General features: G+C 40.8%; 1 protein-coding gene across 1 annotated transcript; it reads right to left on the minus strand.

Moving 5' to 3' along the window:
- Positions 1-850: 850 nt before the first annotated feature.
- mknk2 (MAP kinase interacting serine/threonine kinase 2) lies at positions 851-11530 on the minus strand. The gene is made up of 14 exons (XM_023954291.1): positions 11402-11530; positions 10734-10933; positions 10251-10341; positions 10005-10106; positions 9797-9894; positions 8224-8303; positions 8033-8106; positions 7828-7932; positions 7593-7648; positions 7384-7479; positions 4402-4596; positions 4146-4310; positions 4019-4059; positions 851-3815 (listed from the first exon to the last, which is right to left on the minus strand). The coding sequence occupies exons 2-14, from the start codon at positions 10782-10784 to the stop codon at positions 3542-3544; spliced, it is 1428 nt and encodes a 475-aa protein (XP_023810059.1). The 5' UTR covers positions 10785-10933; positions 11402-11530; the 3' UTR covers positions 851-3541.
- Positions 11531-13477: the final 1947 nt, after the last annotated feature.

Here is a 13477-nt window from a genome sequence, read left to right on the forward strand (position 1 = left end):
ATCTCTAGAACTGTATGTGCACAAAATATTAAAATGCTTAATTTTTCTAAATAAGAATAGAATCTGCTGCGTTTCTGCAGTGCAGTGGGGTCAAAAGCTGCAGGATGCTTCTGAAAGAACTATCCAGCAGAGGGAGCCAAATATCACAGATGAACCATAAATGCTGGACAGAAAACAGGTTGGCGTTGCGTCATTTAATGTCCTCATATCCTGTGACGTTTGGAACACTAATAGATGTTATGAAACACACTGGCTTATGTGCATTGTTGAAGCTGTGCTGAAAATCATGTACTTTACTCTGCACCCTTTAAGAACCGTCATCAGAGCATTATGCCTCGCACAGACAGCCTGGAACGGCTGCATGCACTCCAGCAGTTATGCTTTTAATAGTTGAAGCTACATTTGTATATGTTGTTACACTAAAGGTAGATTTTTAAAATCAAAAGGCATTCAGTTTATCCATCACGTTTTTGGACCCCCGTTGTCATTGTGAGGTGGCATCCAGCTGGTCTTGCAGGCAGATTGCATCAGTTTTGTCAGAAGGGGCCTATCCTTCTAAGAAGAGCACATCCACAGTTGCACTCCGTGTGACTAATGCAAGGTGAATCCACAGCCCCCGTGAGTGGGGACGAGTGAGATCATGTTTACGAGCCGCCAAGGACCTGTGTGACAGTCTGCCCACATATCAGGGAGTGCTACTGATAGGATTTACTGCACAGAATCAGACTCAATGGCCTCAACCTTGGCCAGAAGATAAGACAGCTGGTTAATATGAAACAAGTGATACCAAAAGGTACTTCATCGGGTCACGTTCATATGAAAAAACAAAAAAACACACCAGACAGGGAAGTGAATTTTAAAGTATTTTTATTTTTTTTCTTCTCTTTTTTTACAAAAAAGCAATACAAAATTCTTTGTCAACGTATCAGTTTTGCTTTGCATGAACTGCAATCATTCACATGGTACAGTAAAGTGCTTATTTTAAATCAAAAATATTTCTGTATTTGAATTATTTTTGTAAATTCTCCCCCTAAACAGCCACGGCTCGGGGCAGTTTCAGTGTTACAAACAGGCATCAGCTCAAAAATATGCTGGAGAGGACCAGAGTGTAGCCCAACACCACACTGAAGAGATTTGAACATTTCATCTACTTTGCTGGGTTGAAAATGCCTTGCCTGTGGGCTACTGTCAAACTGGGAAGGTTCATGTACCACCAGTTTGAGTAAATGACAGTTGAAACACTTGTTACTTCAAGGAGACATAATTAAAAAAAAAATTTTAAAAATAAAAAAAAAGTGTCCCACTTTCCCAAATAAAAGGCAGTCTAAAAATGTCTGCCCTGTGACAGAAATGCTAATGACCAAAGAAAGAACTTCCAATACGTGAAGATATTAGAATGTGGCCAAAATCTGTGCGTTTCCAGTATCGAACCCCATCAGAAAGTAGGGACAAACTTGTATGAAGCTAAAAAAAAAATACTGAGTTTTTTTTAGGGGCATCTTTGAAACCCCCAAGATTGCCTTGATCACCAGCTTAATGCTTTAAATTTAAAGGTACAAGTTTCCAAAACTGGAGAAAAAAAATAAAACAGCTGCATACACAAATTCAAGTAAGTCTTATTATAAGACATTAAACTTCATAATGATGCATCTGTTGGAAGGTATTTTTTGAACTATTACAGTGTCCTTTAACCAGCAGAATGGCGCCTGGGACACCATTTCCAGAGTACCACTGCTGCAGTGCCAGCAACAGGACATGGACAATCAGAAGTTTCCCCTCTGCGCATTGATCGGTGACATCACCGTCTCGCCATCCTGACTTTAAAGCTTCTTTGGTGAGGTGGCCACAAATCAAAAACCTCACCAGTCCATCACCTGTCAGTTGCAGAGTGATCTTTATGACAAAGATTATTGCCAACTCTTATTTATATAAAAAAAAAATTAAAAACTGAAAAAAAAAAAAAAAAAAAAAAAAAAAAAAAAAAAATCACCTTCACTGGGCATAAACGCTCCAGCTCCAAAAAATATAAAGTACACCAAGAACTTAAGTAAAATATCTGATGTTTCACCTGAACAGCACCTGCATGACTGTCACCATACAGAAAAATGAAAGCTTATCAACAGCGGTTTTTAAAAAAAAAAAAAAAAAAAAAAAAAAAAAAAAAGTGGCACATTAAAATGGAGTTTTTAAAACAAAGTAAACTTATAAATACAACTAAATGCAGAGTTGTGGAATGTTCATCCCTTTTTCATTCTTGCCGCCCCCCCCGGATCCCATTTTAGTTGGAAACATTTCAGCCTCTAAACGTGTGAGAATTTTTCTGGAAGGTGCATCTCAAAGGAAAAAAATACCACCTACAAGTATGTGCTCCAAATAAGTCGCAAATGTATTTGATCAACAAATTACTCTGGTCACAGTGCCCAAAATGTGCTTTTCAAACCCCGTTACCAGGAGTTCTAACCTTTACTCCAAAAAAAAAAAAAAAAAAAAAAAAATGGTTCAGGTTAAACTTTTGCAGAAATGTCAGAGGGAAAAAAAAAAATAAAAAAAATATACAAAAAAATAAACTATATAAATGTTTGCAAAGGGACAGATCGTCTACAATGAAAGTAACACTGACCCAAGTTTACATCATACATTCGCCTGGATGACCCCAGCAGAAATACAAGCTTCATATCCTGAAGTCTTTGTTTCTGGGTGGCTGTTTACAACCAAAGACTTTTACAGTAAGACTTTGCTTCTGGGACCATAAATGGTTTGGCATTTATGGCTTAAAAATAAAAAAATGAATTAGTTATTGGTGGTATGCAATAGGTGAGTATTGTTTTCTCTTGAAGCATTAAGTGCATGGCCACTAAACAAGATGAGTGCACGTTCCGTCTCGGACATCACAAGAGGCTCAGATGTGAGGAATTCATCTTAAATGCAGTTTTAACAGAAAATCTTTAGAGCAGTCCCCAGCCACATGATGGACCACACCAGGCACGGACAGCAGCGGCTCACAGCTCTTTCAACCCCCCCCTCCTAAACACCAAAACCTTTTCCACACAGCCTTCATCTTGGCATATTGCATAAGCTTGTATGCATCTGCAGACCAGTCATTCATGCATTTACATACAGGCAGAGAGAACATTCCAGTAACTTAATTCACAGTGGATCCAGCTGTAACATGGGAGCAGCAGAACAGTTAGTCCTTTGGTGTTGGAGCTTAGTTTCAAGATAAATGTTGTGACCCGGGGGGGGGGGGGGGGGGGGGGGGGGGGGCAAAGCAATCAACTGGCCCTCCTTCCAAACCTGAATGTGCACATTGCTTTACGCAGGACATGTGCTGATGTGCTTTCAAAGTGCTGCATAAGGGCAGAAGGCATTTTGAAAAAGAGCTGCAAGCAGCTTCTCCCTTCGCAGCTCGGCAATAAAAGCCTAAATTGCAGAGGGACCAAGGCCAGCTAAAGTCAGAGGAACCATTACTGGGAGAGGAGTCTCAATGTCGTCACTGATCTGAACCTGTAAAGAAGGGCTGGGATTCCAGGTTGACACAAGTTCAAGCACAGTCTCCAACGATGACTAGAGGGGCCAGGAGTTGACGTAGCTCCGCAGCAGAAACGGGCCCGCCTTTAGGCTGGCTGCTCCGCTGCCTGCGCCTGGCCAGCTGGGAGTTGGAAGGAGGGGAGAGGTGCACAGAAGAGCCAGAAGCAGTCACCACAAATGGAGCTTCCTGCTGCTGCTGATCTTCCATGCCATCCTGTTCAGCCAGCTGTCGGTTCACAGCCATGGCTTTGTCAGCAAAAAATGTCAGATCTCTGGTACAGCTGCTTCTGTAGGAGAGGGGGGAAAGAGAGAGTCAACGAATCTGAAGTAGGAAATGGAGAAGGATTCTGTCAGTTTATGATGAAAATGGAGGAAATGACTCCAATTAGAGGCTAAGCATCCAACTTCAACCTTTAGCGTCCAATTGTCCATAAGAACATAATCCTTAAATAAAATAGGAAAGACATCAAGAGCTTTGCCATTTTCTCACCTCTGATGTAAGATGGATGTTGATAAAGCATCAGATGCACCCTAAAGGTGAGTAAAGTTGGCTCATTAGACACAAAGTTCAGAATGATGTGTGTGTATGACAGAGGGGGCTTTAAATATTTACTCACCCCTTGCACCCAGGGGTGCTGCAGCACCTGCCTGGCACTGAGGCGGTTTTTGGCATCCCGAACCAGAAGTTTGGATATCAGGTCTTTGGCACTTGAGGAAATGTGAGCCCATTCCTTCTCTGGAAAATCATACTTTCCCTCTTGAATACTTTCAAACAGAGTGTTCTGAAATTGGACAGATTTATCAGTTACCCCAGCCGGATGGGAGAAGTGAACTTTTTTTGGGGTAACCCTCTTTTCAGGATGCATTCATTACCTGGCAGGTGTGACACGGTTCTCCAAATTCCCAGCCACAGTCTCTGCCGCAGCGGCCGACAAAGGGCGGATAGCCACTGAGCATGATGTAGAGGATGACTCCCAGGCTCCAGAGGTCACAGCGCTTGTCATAGATTGTAGCCTCTTCACTGAAGGCCTCAACTACCTCAGGTGCCATGTACTCTGCTGAGCCACACTGAAAGAAGGAAGGCTTCATAAGTATTTAGGAGGGGGGAAAGAAAAGAGAAGGAAAAAAAAAGGCCCACCAATAAAGATAAACAACTCAAAAGAAACACCATCAGCTGCTGCCTCACTCCAGTCAGCTGATATCATGTAGGGGACTTACAGACTGGGGTCTGTTCAAAAGCAGAGGGGCTGTTGTGGGGGCAATCACATGCAACTCATCTGTGTTGCATTAAATACAAAAACTACCATACATCTGAGCCTGGAGGCCATAACATTCCAGTCTTGGTGGTCATTGGTCTAAACCTTTTCAGAGTGAAGACTAGCATAAACAGCTCTGACAAGAGACTAGTTAAAATAATTAGGTCAAATGCTAAACAGGACAAAGGACAGGCTGTACAGCAGCCAGAAAAAAGATTTTGCTCCTGCCAAGTTACATAACTGGTAAATACTCTACATTAAATGTAAACAGATTTGAGGATTTTATTTGAAATCTAAAAACAGCATCATATTTGTTGAATTCTTTCCTTTGATACTTTAAGTATCTAATATTTGTCCAGAAAAAAAATTGTTTTAAAACAGCGAGCACTGATGCATCATGGACTATTCTCTGCCCTCACCCTGCTGCACTTCTTTGCAGTCGATTCCACTGCACAGGAATCTCAAAGGCGTTTCAGTCCAGGGCTCCCCAACCCCCCACACGCTCACCATCAACATGTTTGGAGCTTTACTTCCTGCGACATTTACTAAAAACCACAGTATAGCAATTGCAATAATTAAAGACCCACTCCAATCATCTTTTGACCTACTGTATAAGCATTCCTCCTTAAACAGATTCTGTCCTTCATTGTCCAAAAAAAAAAAAAAAAAAAAAAGAAGAAAAAGTACAGTTTTCTAGGACATAGTTTTTGCAGAGCAGCAGTATGCTGTAAGTTTTCTTTAGAGTTGTGGCAGCAACCCAATCCCATTTCCGGTTACACGGCCTTTTACACACCCTCTTGCCAGCTTACAACCCCAACCCAACTAATGGCCCACAATATTTGAGCCATGCGCCCGTAAAGCTGAGCCAGATTCCAGCTCGGACAAGGAAACTCTAGACAAACATGATCCATTTGTCTGCAAGTGGATGCATCAGAATGGAGCAGAGGAGAGAGCTTGTGGTCTACATCACAGCATTTTTTTTTAAATATGCTCATTATTCACAAGAGAATGAATAAAGAAATACTTGGAAATGCGATTTGATGACATCCTTTGGCCATCATGAAAAAAATGCCACAACATGTTAAAAACACAATTTTCATCAGAGTGGGTCTTTAAATCTATATGTTCAGACTAGGAAGTATACTCAGACTAATCTGACAAAACAAGTTAAATAGAAAGGAAACAGAAAAAGTAACCATAGACTTGTGAAGAAACTAAAGATAAACTTAACCAGAAACAGAATGTACAAGATTTCCTGAACACCTTCCTGTAAGCCACAGTTATCTGCTGATCAGCTGCAGGTGCTGCAGGCGTCATTGGTATTGCAACCTGGGGCTTTCCTGAAACCATGTGACTAGTCAGACCATAGTGACACCACTGCAGACACACCTCCACTGTAAACGACAGGATTATCTGTGCAGGAAGACCTGTTCAGTCATGTGGTTGCCCTTGCATCAACAGAACAGCTTTTGTGCGAAGTCATCATGTTCTAGTTTAGCTGCTGCAAGACAATCTGACTGTAGCACCATATGAAAACCAGTATCTATTTTTTCTTCAACAAAAATCCCTCTCTTTAGTTCTTCTCAATGCAGCAAACTTAAAGAAACTCAGTGGAAGTATTGAACAAACAATAACTGGTATCAAATAGACATAAGTACAATGTGCAACAGTAGCTGAAGGAATGTGGGAGCAGGGTACAAATGCCAACCAGCAAGTGAAAATCAGATAACTGGGTACTGTTATCAGGAAGAAAAACAAGCCAAAACGCATGACTGCACTGAGTAGTAATCCCACCCAATTGCCCTCCCCCGCCCACTGGTCTGGCCAATCACAGATCAGTTGCTAGCTGGGAGGGGGCAAGTTTCGAGAACGTGGCTTATGCACAGGCATTGTATGAAAAACAAAGCAGAACAGACACTAGCATCAGGGCAGTGGGGGCCACCAGCCAGACCTGAACCAGAGCTCTGATTCTCTCAAAAACAAATGGTGAAATGTGTGTTTATCCCTTCACAGTAACCAATAACAGAATGCTCTACCAAAATAGAAGCTTTTAAATCAAACTATTCATGGCTTGACCTTTACTTCAAAAACAAACTAGCAAAAATTATTTCTAATAAATTGCCACAGAGCCAATGATAATTGAGTGCTAAAATAGATAAAAGATGACCATGTGTGCTCACTTATTAAATCTGAAGAAATGCTACATTTGTAAAAACAAAGTCATTGTTATTGGAACCCCTATTGCCCCCCCCCCTACATTCCTGCTCACCAAACAGATCCTTCACCTGTTCCCTTCCATCACACACATTGTATTTATAGCACAACATCTTGCTTCACTGGACATTAAGAGCCGTTTCTTTGTAGTGTTGAAACCAAAGATTGAAATGTGTGTACATATTTGGTATAATAAAAAAGGACACGTTTTCTTTGTTGGCGTCCACTGAAAATGACAAAACTAGCAACTACTAAGCAGAACTTCATAAAGTTATGGTTTTACAGATTAAAATGTACATAAAGCATCACAGGAAAAAAAGAAAACTTGTTTAAAATACAGTGTTAAAAACCCAAAAAAAACATTTAAGAATAATGGTTGACTTACAGGAGTGAGCAGTTCAGGGGTGGAGATTGGTGAACTATCACTGTTTAACTTGATCCCACTACCCAAGTCAAAGTCGCATATCTTGACTGGTGATATCTGCAACAAAAAAAAAAAAATCTTATCAATTTTGGACAGATTCTTTCCAACACTAAATGCAGACCTGGTAAAGTTTAAAAAGTTTATGACCATAGTGATGACAGTAAACAAACCTTGTCTGCGCTTTCACAGAGGATATTTTCAGGCTTCAAATCTCGATGCGCCATTCCTGAAAGAAATGTTATGTGAAGTTAGCAATGCTAGTTTTTAAATAAATTATAAATGTGCTTATTTTATTAGCCCTGGCATTTTTTAAGAACAAAAACTGTGGTAGAAAAAAATCACAAGAGCTGCTCATTACTGTGGTTGCTCTGTTAAAAATAGTTTCAGGCAAAAAAAGTTTCCTACCTTTGTTGTGCAGGAAATCCAGAGCACTGGCGATGTCATGAACAATAACGCTGGCTTCCTGCTCACTGAAGCGCTGCCTCTTGTGAATCTGTGCCAATACTGACCCTGATCAAAAATGAAAGTGACAAGAACAGGCATTTCAAGACATGATTTTAAACAACTATTTAAGGGGGAAGTGCAACAAGTGAAGCTAAAATGCACCAACCTCCTCTGAGCTTTTCAAACACCAAGTAGAATTTGTCTTCTTCCTCAAAGAACTCCACCAGCTCCAGAATATTCCTGCAGACAATAAAGGGATGCAAGACAGGTTAGAAAACTACAGATTAGAGGAGCAAACATTTTGGTTAAGTGCTGTTTTATCACCATGTAGCATATCTTAAGATAGCAGGACATTACCTGTGACCCTGGCACTGATAGAGCATCTCAACTTCTCGAAAGACACGGCTGCGGCTGTGTCCTGGTCCTTTTTCAATGATCTGGAACGCAAGAGAAACTTAATTATTGATACATTTGTGCAAATCCAGACAAACAATCAAAGCACAACAGTCATCGTGTTCCCATTTTGCTTTATCATAACTATGCAACTGCAAAAACACTTGGCTCTCCATAGCACCGCTCAATCAAAAATATAACAGCGGGAAAGAAATCTATTTATAGAGCCTCTGATGTGTGATGCTTTTTAAAGTTTTAAGGGCTCTTAGTGGGGGACAAGGGTCCCAGAATGTCCTGTGAGCCACTCCAAAATAGTTTCCAAAGAGGAATGTAAATGTAAACTTGTAGGCTGGGGATTCGAAATAAACTTTAAGCTTCCCAGAATGACTGAGATAACCTGTTGACACTACGGCAAACCTGAATTTTCCAGTTCTGGTTGGTTTTTGTCTGATTGGGATACTACACATGCCTCAGTTCCTGGTAGCTGGATTACAGCTAGTATTGAAGGCGAGTGAGCCCAAAGTTGTAATGTGTGTCTAGGATTAAAGCAAAGAAAGGGGCCCTTGAACAGCAAAAAAAAAGCCTGTGTACTGCTCCAACCCGAACAGTCAGCAGGATAACTAGTCCCTCTGCCAATGCATATTTTGCTGAGCACAAAAACATATGAAAAACAAAACAGAAAAAAAACAGACAGGCAAATGTCCCACCAGTGCAGGCATGACAAGCAACATATTAGCTAAAAATCCAGGGTCAAAAACAACCCTGGGATAAGAAATGAAACCTTCACGACAAAAGAAGGGCTCACAGACGGGACAACAATACACCATTTGCTCGGCCCCAGCTTTTGTTGCAACTGCAATATGAGACTGGAGGCAACAGCCCCCGACAACCATGTCTGGGGGGGGGGAGGGGAAGTCGGGACATCTGGAGCTGTCTGAACCCTTCATCAACCTCCAACTTTTATGCCCTCTTGCAAAAAAGTAAATACAAGACTTAACCAAACAAAGCACATGGCAGTGCAAAATTCTTCTAAAATGGTGACAAAGCAACTTGGGCAAAAGTAAGATTATATTATTTTGACTAAAAGAAAATTTGAGTGATTTTAGTGAAGTAGTAAAAGTTTTGGAAACTCAGTAGTCCCAACATGCACGCACATCAACCTCTACCAAAGCAAAAACCTAATACTGAGGAGAGAGAACAAAGCAGTGTCAACACCCCGGGTCACAACCCTCACCCCCGGCTCCTCCTTACTTTGTGGGTTTTTGTTTTTGAACAGTTAGAAGAACATAATGTTCTCACAACCAGCGTCCTCTACAGGCAATAAAACTAAAGAAAGGGGGGTGGGGGTGTGTTCTTTTCAAGTCTCTGATAGGCTCCTCACCAAGACAGTGAAGAGGAAGTTTCCGATAACAATCACTAAAGTAGTTCGCTGGAAGAGTGCAGAAGCTGCACAGACAACTTCCAGACAACTGATGCACTACAATACCACCGCAGCGTAAAAGGAGGAAGCACTGAGACATGTATTGCAGTGAATTACCTTAACGGCATATTCTTTGTTGGTGATGAGACTGATGCATGTTTGCACTCTGGCATAAGCGCCCTCACCCAATACCTCATCTTGGAGCCTGTAGACATCTGTGGTTAAAAAGAAAAAAGTGGAGGGGGGCGTTAGAAAGTTTTGGTTTTGATGCAATTTACTTAAAATTATCTGCCTTGAAAGTGTTAGAAATGAAAAAAGCCCATACCCTCAAATCGTCCAGAGAAACTGTCAGTTGCTCGGCAACGCTTCTTCTTTTTGTTTCTCTTCTTGGCATCAGGAATATCAATAGGCTGACTGGAAGGCATGTCTGCCAAGGAATGAGCAGAAATAATAATTGAAGGAGAACCCAAACAAAAACAAGAAGGAATATGCTTTAGGCTCACGGTTTGCAAAGGGAAAAAAAAAGGCCACAAAGCATCTTAATAGATAAAACCCAACCCAATATACTCACCGTGTCTTGGGGAGGAATCAAAATTAAATGATGAATCAAGAAGATGGGATCCATTCTTGGTGAAATCGTCTGATTCAAACGGGTTTTGACCCTGAAAAATAAATAATAAAGTTTCACTTCGCAAATGTAAATACCTTTACAGAAGTTAGTAAAGCCACTTTCTGCAAGTGGGAAATCAAAGTACATTCATACCAAGAAAGAAACTACGATTAAATCCCATCTAAAGATAACATTTTTGCCAAATCTCTTCTGATGTGTTAATGTTTGACTCTTCAGTGCGGCACAAACACGTGCCATAAGGCCACAAGTCAGCAATAACATGTGGGACAGCAACAGATGTCTTTAAATATAGACAAGCAACGACCTATAAAACATGCTGACAAACGTGGTCTGGAAACAGTCCTCAGTTCCTAGAGGCATTGAAACCTAATAAGAAAGCATGAGCCTCTTCCCTTAAGGTAAATAAAATAATCAAGAGTTCACCTTGAAAGAGCGGTGGAATCCAGTGACTTCGGTTATCTTGTTTTGCACCATTTTTGCTTTTGGGTTGGTAATTTTTCCTCGGTGGATGTGCGGCGGCGGTGGTTTTCCGGAGTATTAGTGAGCACTTCTCAGAAACAGACAGCCGTTTCAGAGAGAGTGGCGGTGGATGACACTGCGCTGCGGCGCTTTAAACGGGAGCCCTAGGAATACAAACACGTCGTAACGTTACCAAACACGCAGATTACTGAAGCGAATTCACCAAAGCACACAAAACCATAAAAACATACCTAAAAAACGAGCTTCAACTATATTAAAGTAAAAACACCTTAGTAGGCGTGACTCAAAAATAACGCCCACAAATGGCTCATTTTCGCACGTCAATTCAGCAAATACAACAACTTAGTTCAAATAAAATCAAAAGAATATATAAAGAAAAACTCCAGTTTAGAAAACATTAAAATGTGGCAAGAAGCCCCGCTGTGAACAAACAATTAAAGACAACTAGCACCGCCGCAGGGAGGCTAACATCCATGAGCTAACTACCAGCGCACGCGACTTTCAATGCTACAACACAAAAGAATAATAATAGGTGCCCGTTAGAACCACACTCTCAAAGCAAAATATGCAACAACAAAAACACAGCAAAAAGGGGACTTTGTCCTACTTACCCCGTTGCTACTTTTATAGCTCCAGAGTTAGCGTCGTTGTTTTTGCCTCACTGCTCCAACAGCCGCAGAGGGCGGTTAAGGGGAGGTTTTGCCAGATGGGTAGTGCGTGGAAGGTGGCTGGAAAATCACAGCGTGGGTGTTTTTATAAGCTCAGGTTGACTCCGCCTTCCTTGGGGCCGCGTCACTGGCAGACTGGAGGCATCACGTGTCTTCTAGAAAAGGACATGTTGTGGCAAGGTTCCATTTCTTGTTGATAGTTGTGACCTCCGCCGAACAAAAGAGGATGAAACCGCCAATTCACTTGGTTCACCTCTAATATAAACAATACTTAACTATTTTCAAAACCCTTTAATACTTCTAAGGTCAAATGTGCATTTTTGGGGATGTTTTAGGACATGCGTTTTGAACAAATGTATCCTCCACGCGAATTGGAACTTGACCAAGTGAGCTCTGCTTTGTTTCAGAGGCCTCCCAGCTAACATGATATGTTGGGTACGTGCACAGCCGCACAGTCAGCACCATGGCTGTGTTTTTAGGGTTTGCAGCAAAGCAGGAATATTTGATTGAAAACATTTATTTCATAATAAAACAAAAGTTAGGTTTTTTAACACAGTTTATCTAAATAAACACAACTCCACCTCTCATTTTCTGTGAAATGAGAAAATTATACACACATAGAATGAAACTTTATCTAATTTTCCTTTATGCACATTACACCAGTGCTTACTTTTCTGACCTGTCTTGCACTCTGTTATAATAAAAGGAGACATATACTTTTGGTTTTGCTAAAGGCTAATGCAACTTCCAGACATCTTAATGAAATGCAGACTGAGAGGTCAAACTGACACAAAGATTACCAAATTCCAAACATGCCCATGTTGTTTTTGATAAGTCAAAATCAAGTTTTAAGTCTGTTAAAGTGATTGAACTGACATTTCTGAACAAGTCCCCTATTTACAATTTCTGTGTACATTTTGCCACAAAGCAGAAAATACAAGACAGCCGTTGTTTCTCAGGTGTTTCCTATTTATGTGGCAACACTGTTCAATGAAAAACTTGAACAATAACTTCAGTCTTTTTCATGTGATTACACATTTAGAGCATTTTGCGTAATTGGTTTTCAGAGGTTTACTGCAGGAGAATCTGTATAAGATGCATGGAATCACATCAGCTAGGAGTGTGACAGAGAGGAGTCTTAGCAAACCAGTTGTAATTCTATGTTCTGTGAAAAATGGGGACACGAGCAGGAATATTTGAAAGCCCGATGAAAAGATTCTTCCTATGAGTGTAGTGACATCTTGCCATGTTCGTGATAATGAAAGGAATCTAGGAACTCGCTAAAGCAAACCATAAGTCTTCTCTTGGCTTCTAATTGTGAGATGCCATAGCAATATTGCAAAAAGAACCCTTGCATGTAATTGTAATATTACCAGATACTAAATAGAACTGTGGCTGGGAAACATCAGAGGAGATTTCACACATTTTTGCTGTTTGTTTACCAAATGTTTTTCTTTTTTCTCAACAGAAGAGCAAGAATCGTTGTTCTAGTTTACCACCAAATAGAATTAAATTTGTTTTTTTTAACTATGTCTTTATGTATGTGGCTCCCAATCAAACTGAGCAAATATTCCCCCATCCCCATTTGTACTCTTGCTGTAATCTTGTTGTTGTTTGTGACAAAGGGCTTTCTGTCTTTCTCCTCAGTCCTCTCCTCTTTTCCCCTCTCACGTCTTAAACATAAATCTAATGGTACCAAATGTTACATAAGTGTTTGGGTCACCCTCTTTTGCCAAGAGCACACAGTGTAGTTGAAGCTTTCGCAGCAAACAAGATCTCACTTAGACGGGCAGTGGGTGGGCCCCGAGTTACTACAGGGCAAATCGAAGAGGAATGGGCTGACACATGCATTTTGCTACACTACAACAACACACGTGACGTGAGATGTAAATCGCTCCGAAATTCAGGATGTTTTCTTTATTTTGATGCTACTTGAAATGGGATACAGCAAAAGTGTGTCTCATTTTCTCATTGGTTGTCATAATTATCCACAGCTGCTCATTCTTAAAGTAAAAAAAA

This window comes from Oryzias latipes, chromosome 4, assembly GCF_002234675.1.
Source record: "Oryzias latipes chromosome 4, ASM223467v1".
In the NCBI taxonomy this organism is placed as follows: Eukaryota; Metazoa; Chordata; class Actinopteri; order Beloniformes; family Adrianichthyidae; genus Oryzias; species Oryzias latipes.

Bases quoted from the DNA above. Each gene is read 5' to 3' on its own strand.
- mknk2 (XM_023954291.1), bottom strand. From the start codon at position 10,784: ATGGTGCAAAACAAGATAACCGAAGTCACTGGATTCCACCGCTCTTTC. The intron at 4,311-4,401 runs GTAATGAATGCA...GTCCAATTTCAG, and splicing joins AACCGTGTCACACCTGCCAG to AACACTCTGTTTGAAAGTAT. The intron at 4,060-4,145 runs GTGAGTAAATAT...ACTCACCTTTAG, and splicing joins AGCACCCCTGGGTGCAAGGG to GGTGCATCTGATGCTTTATC.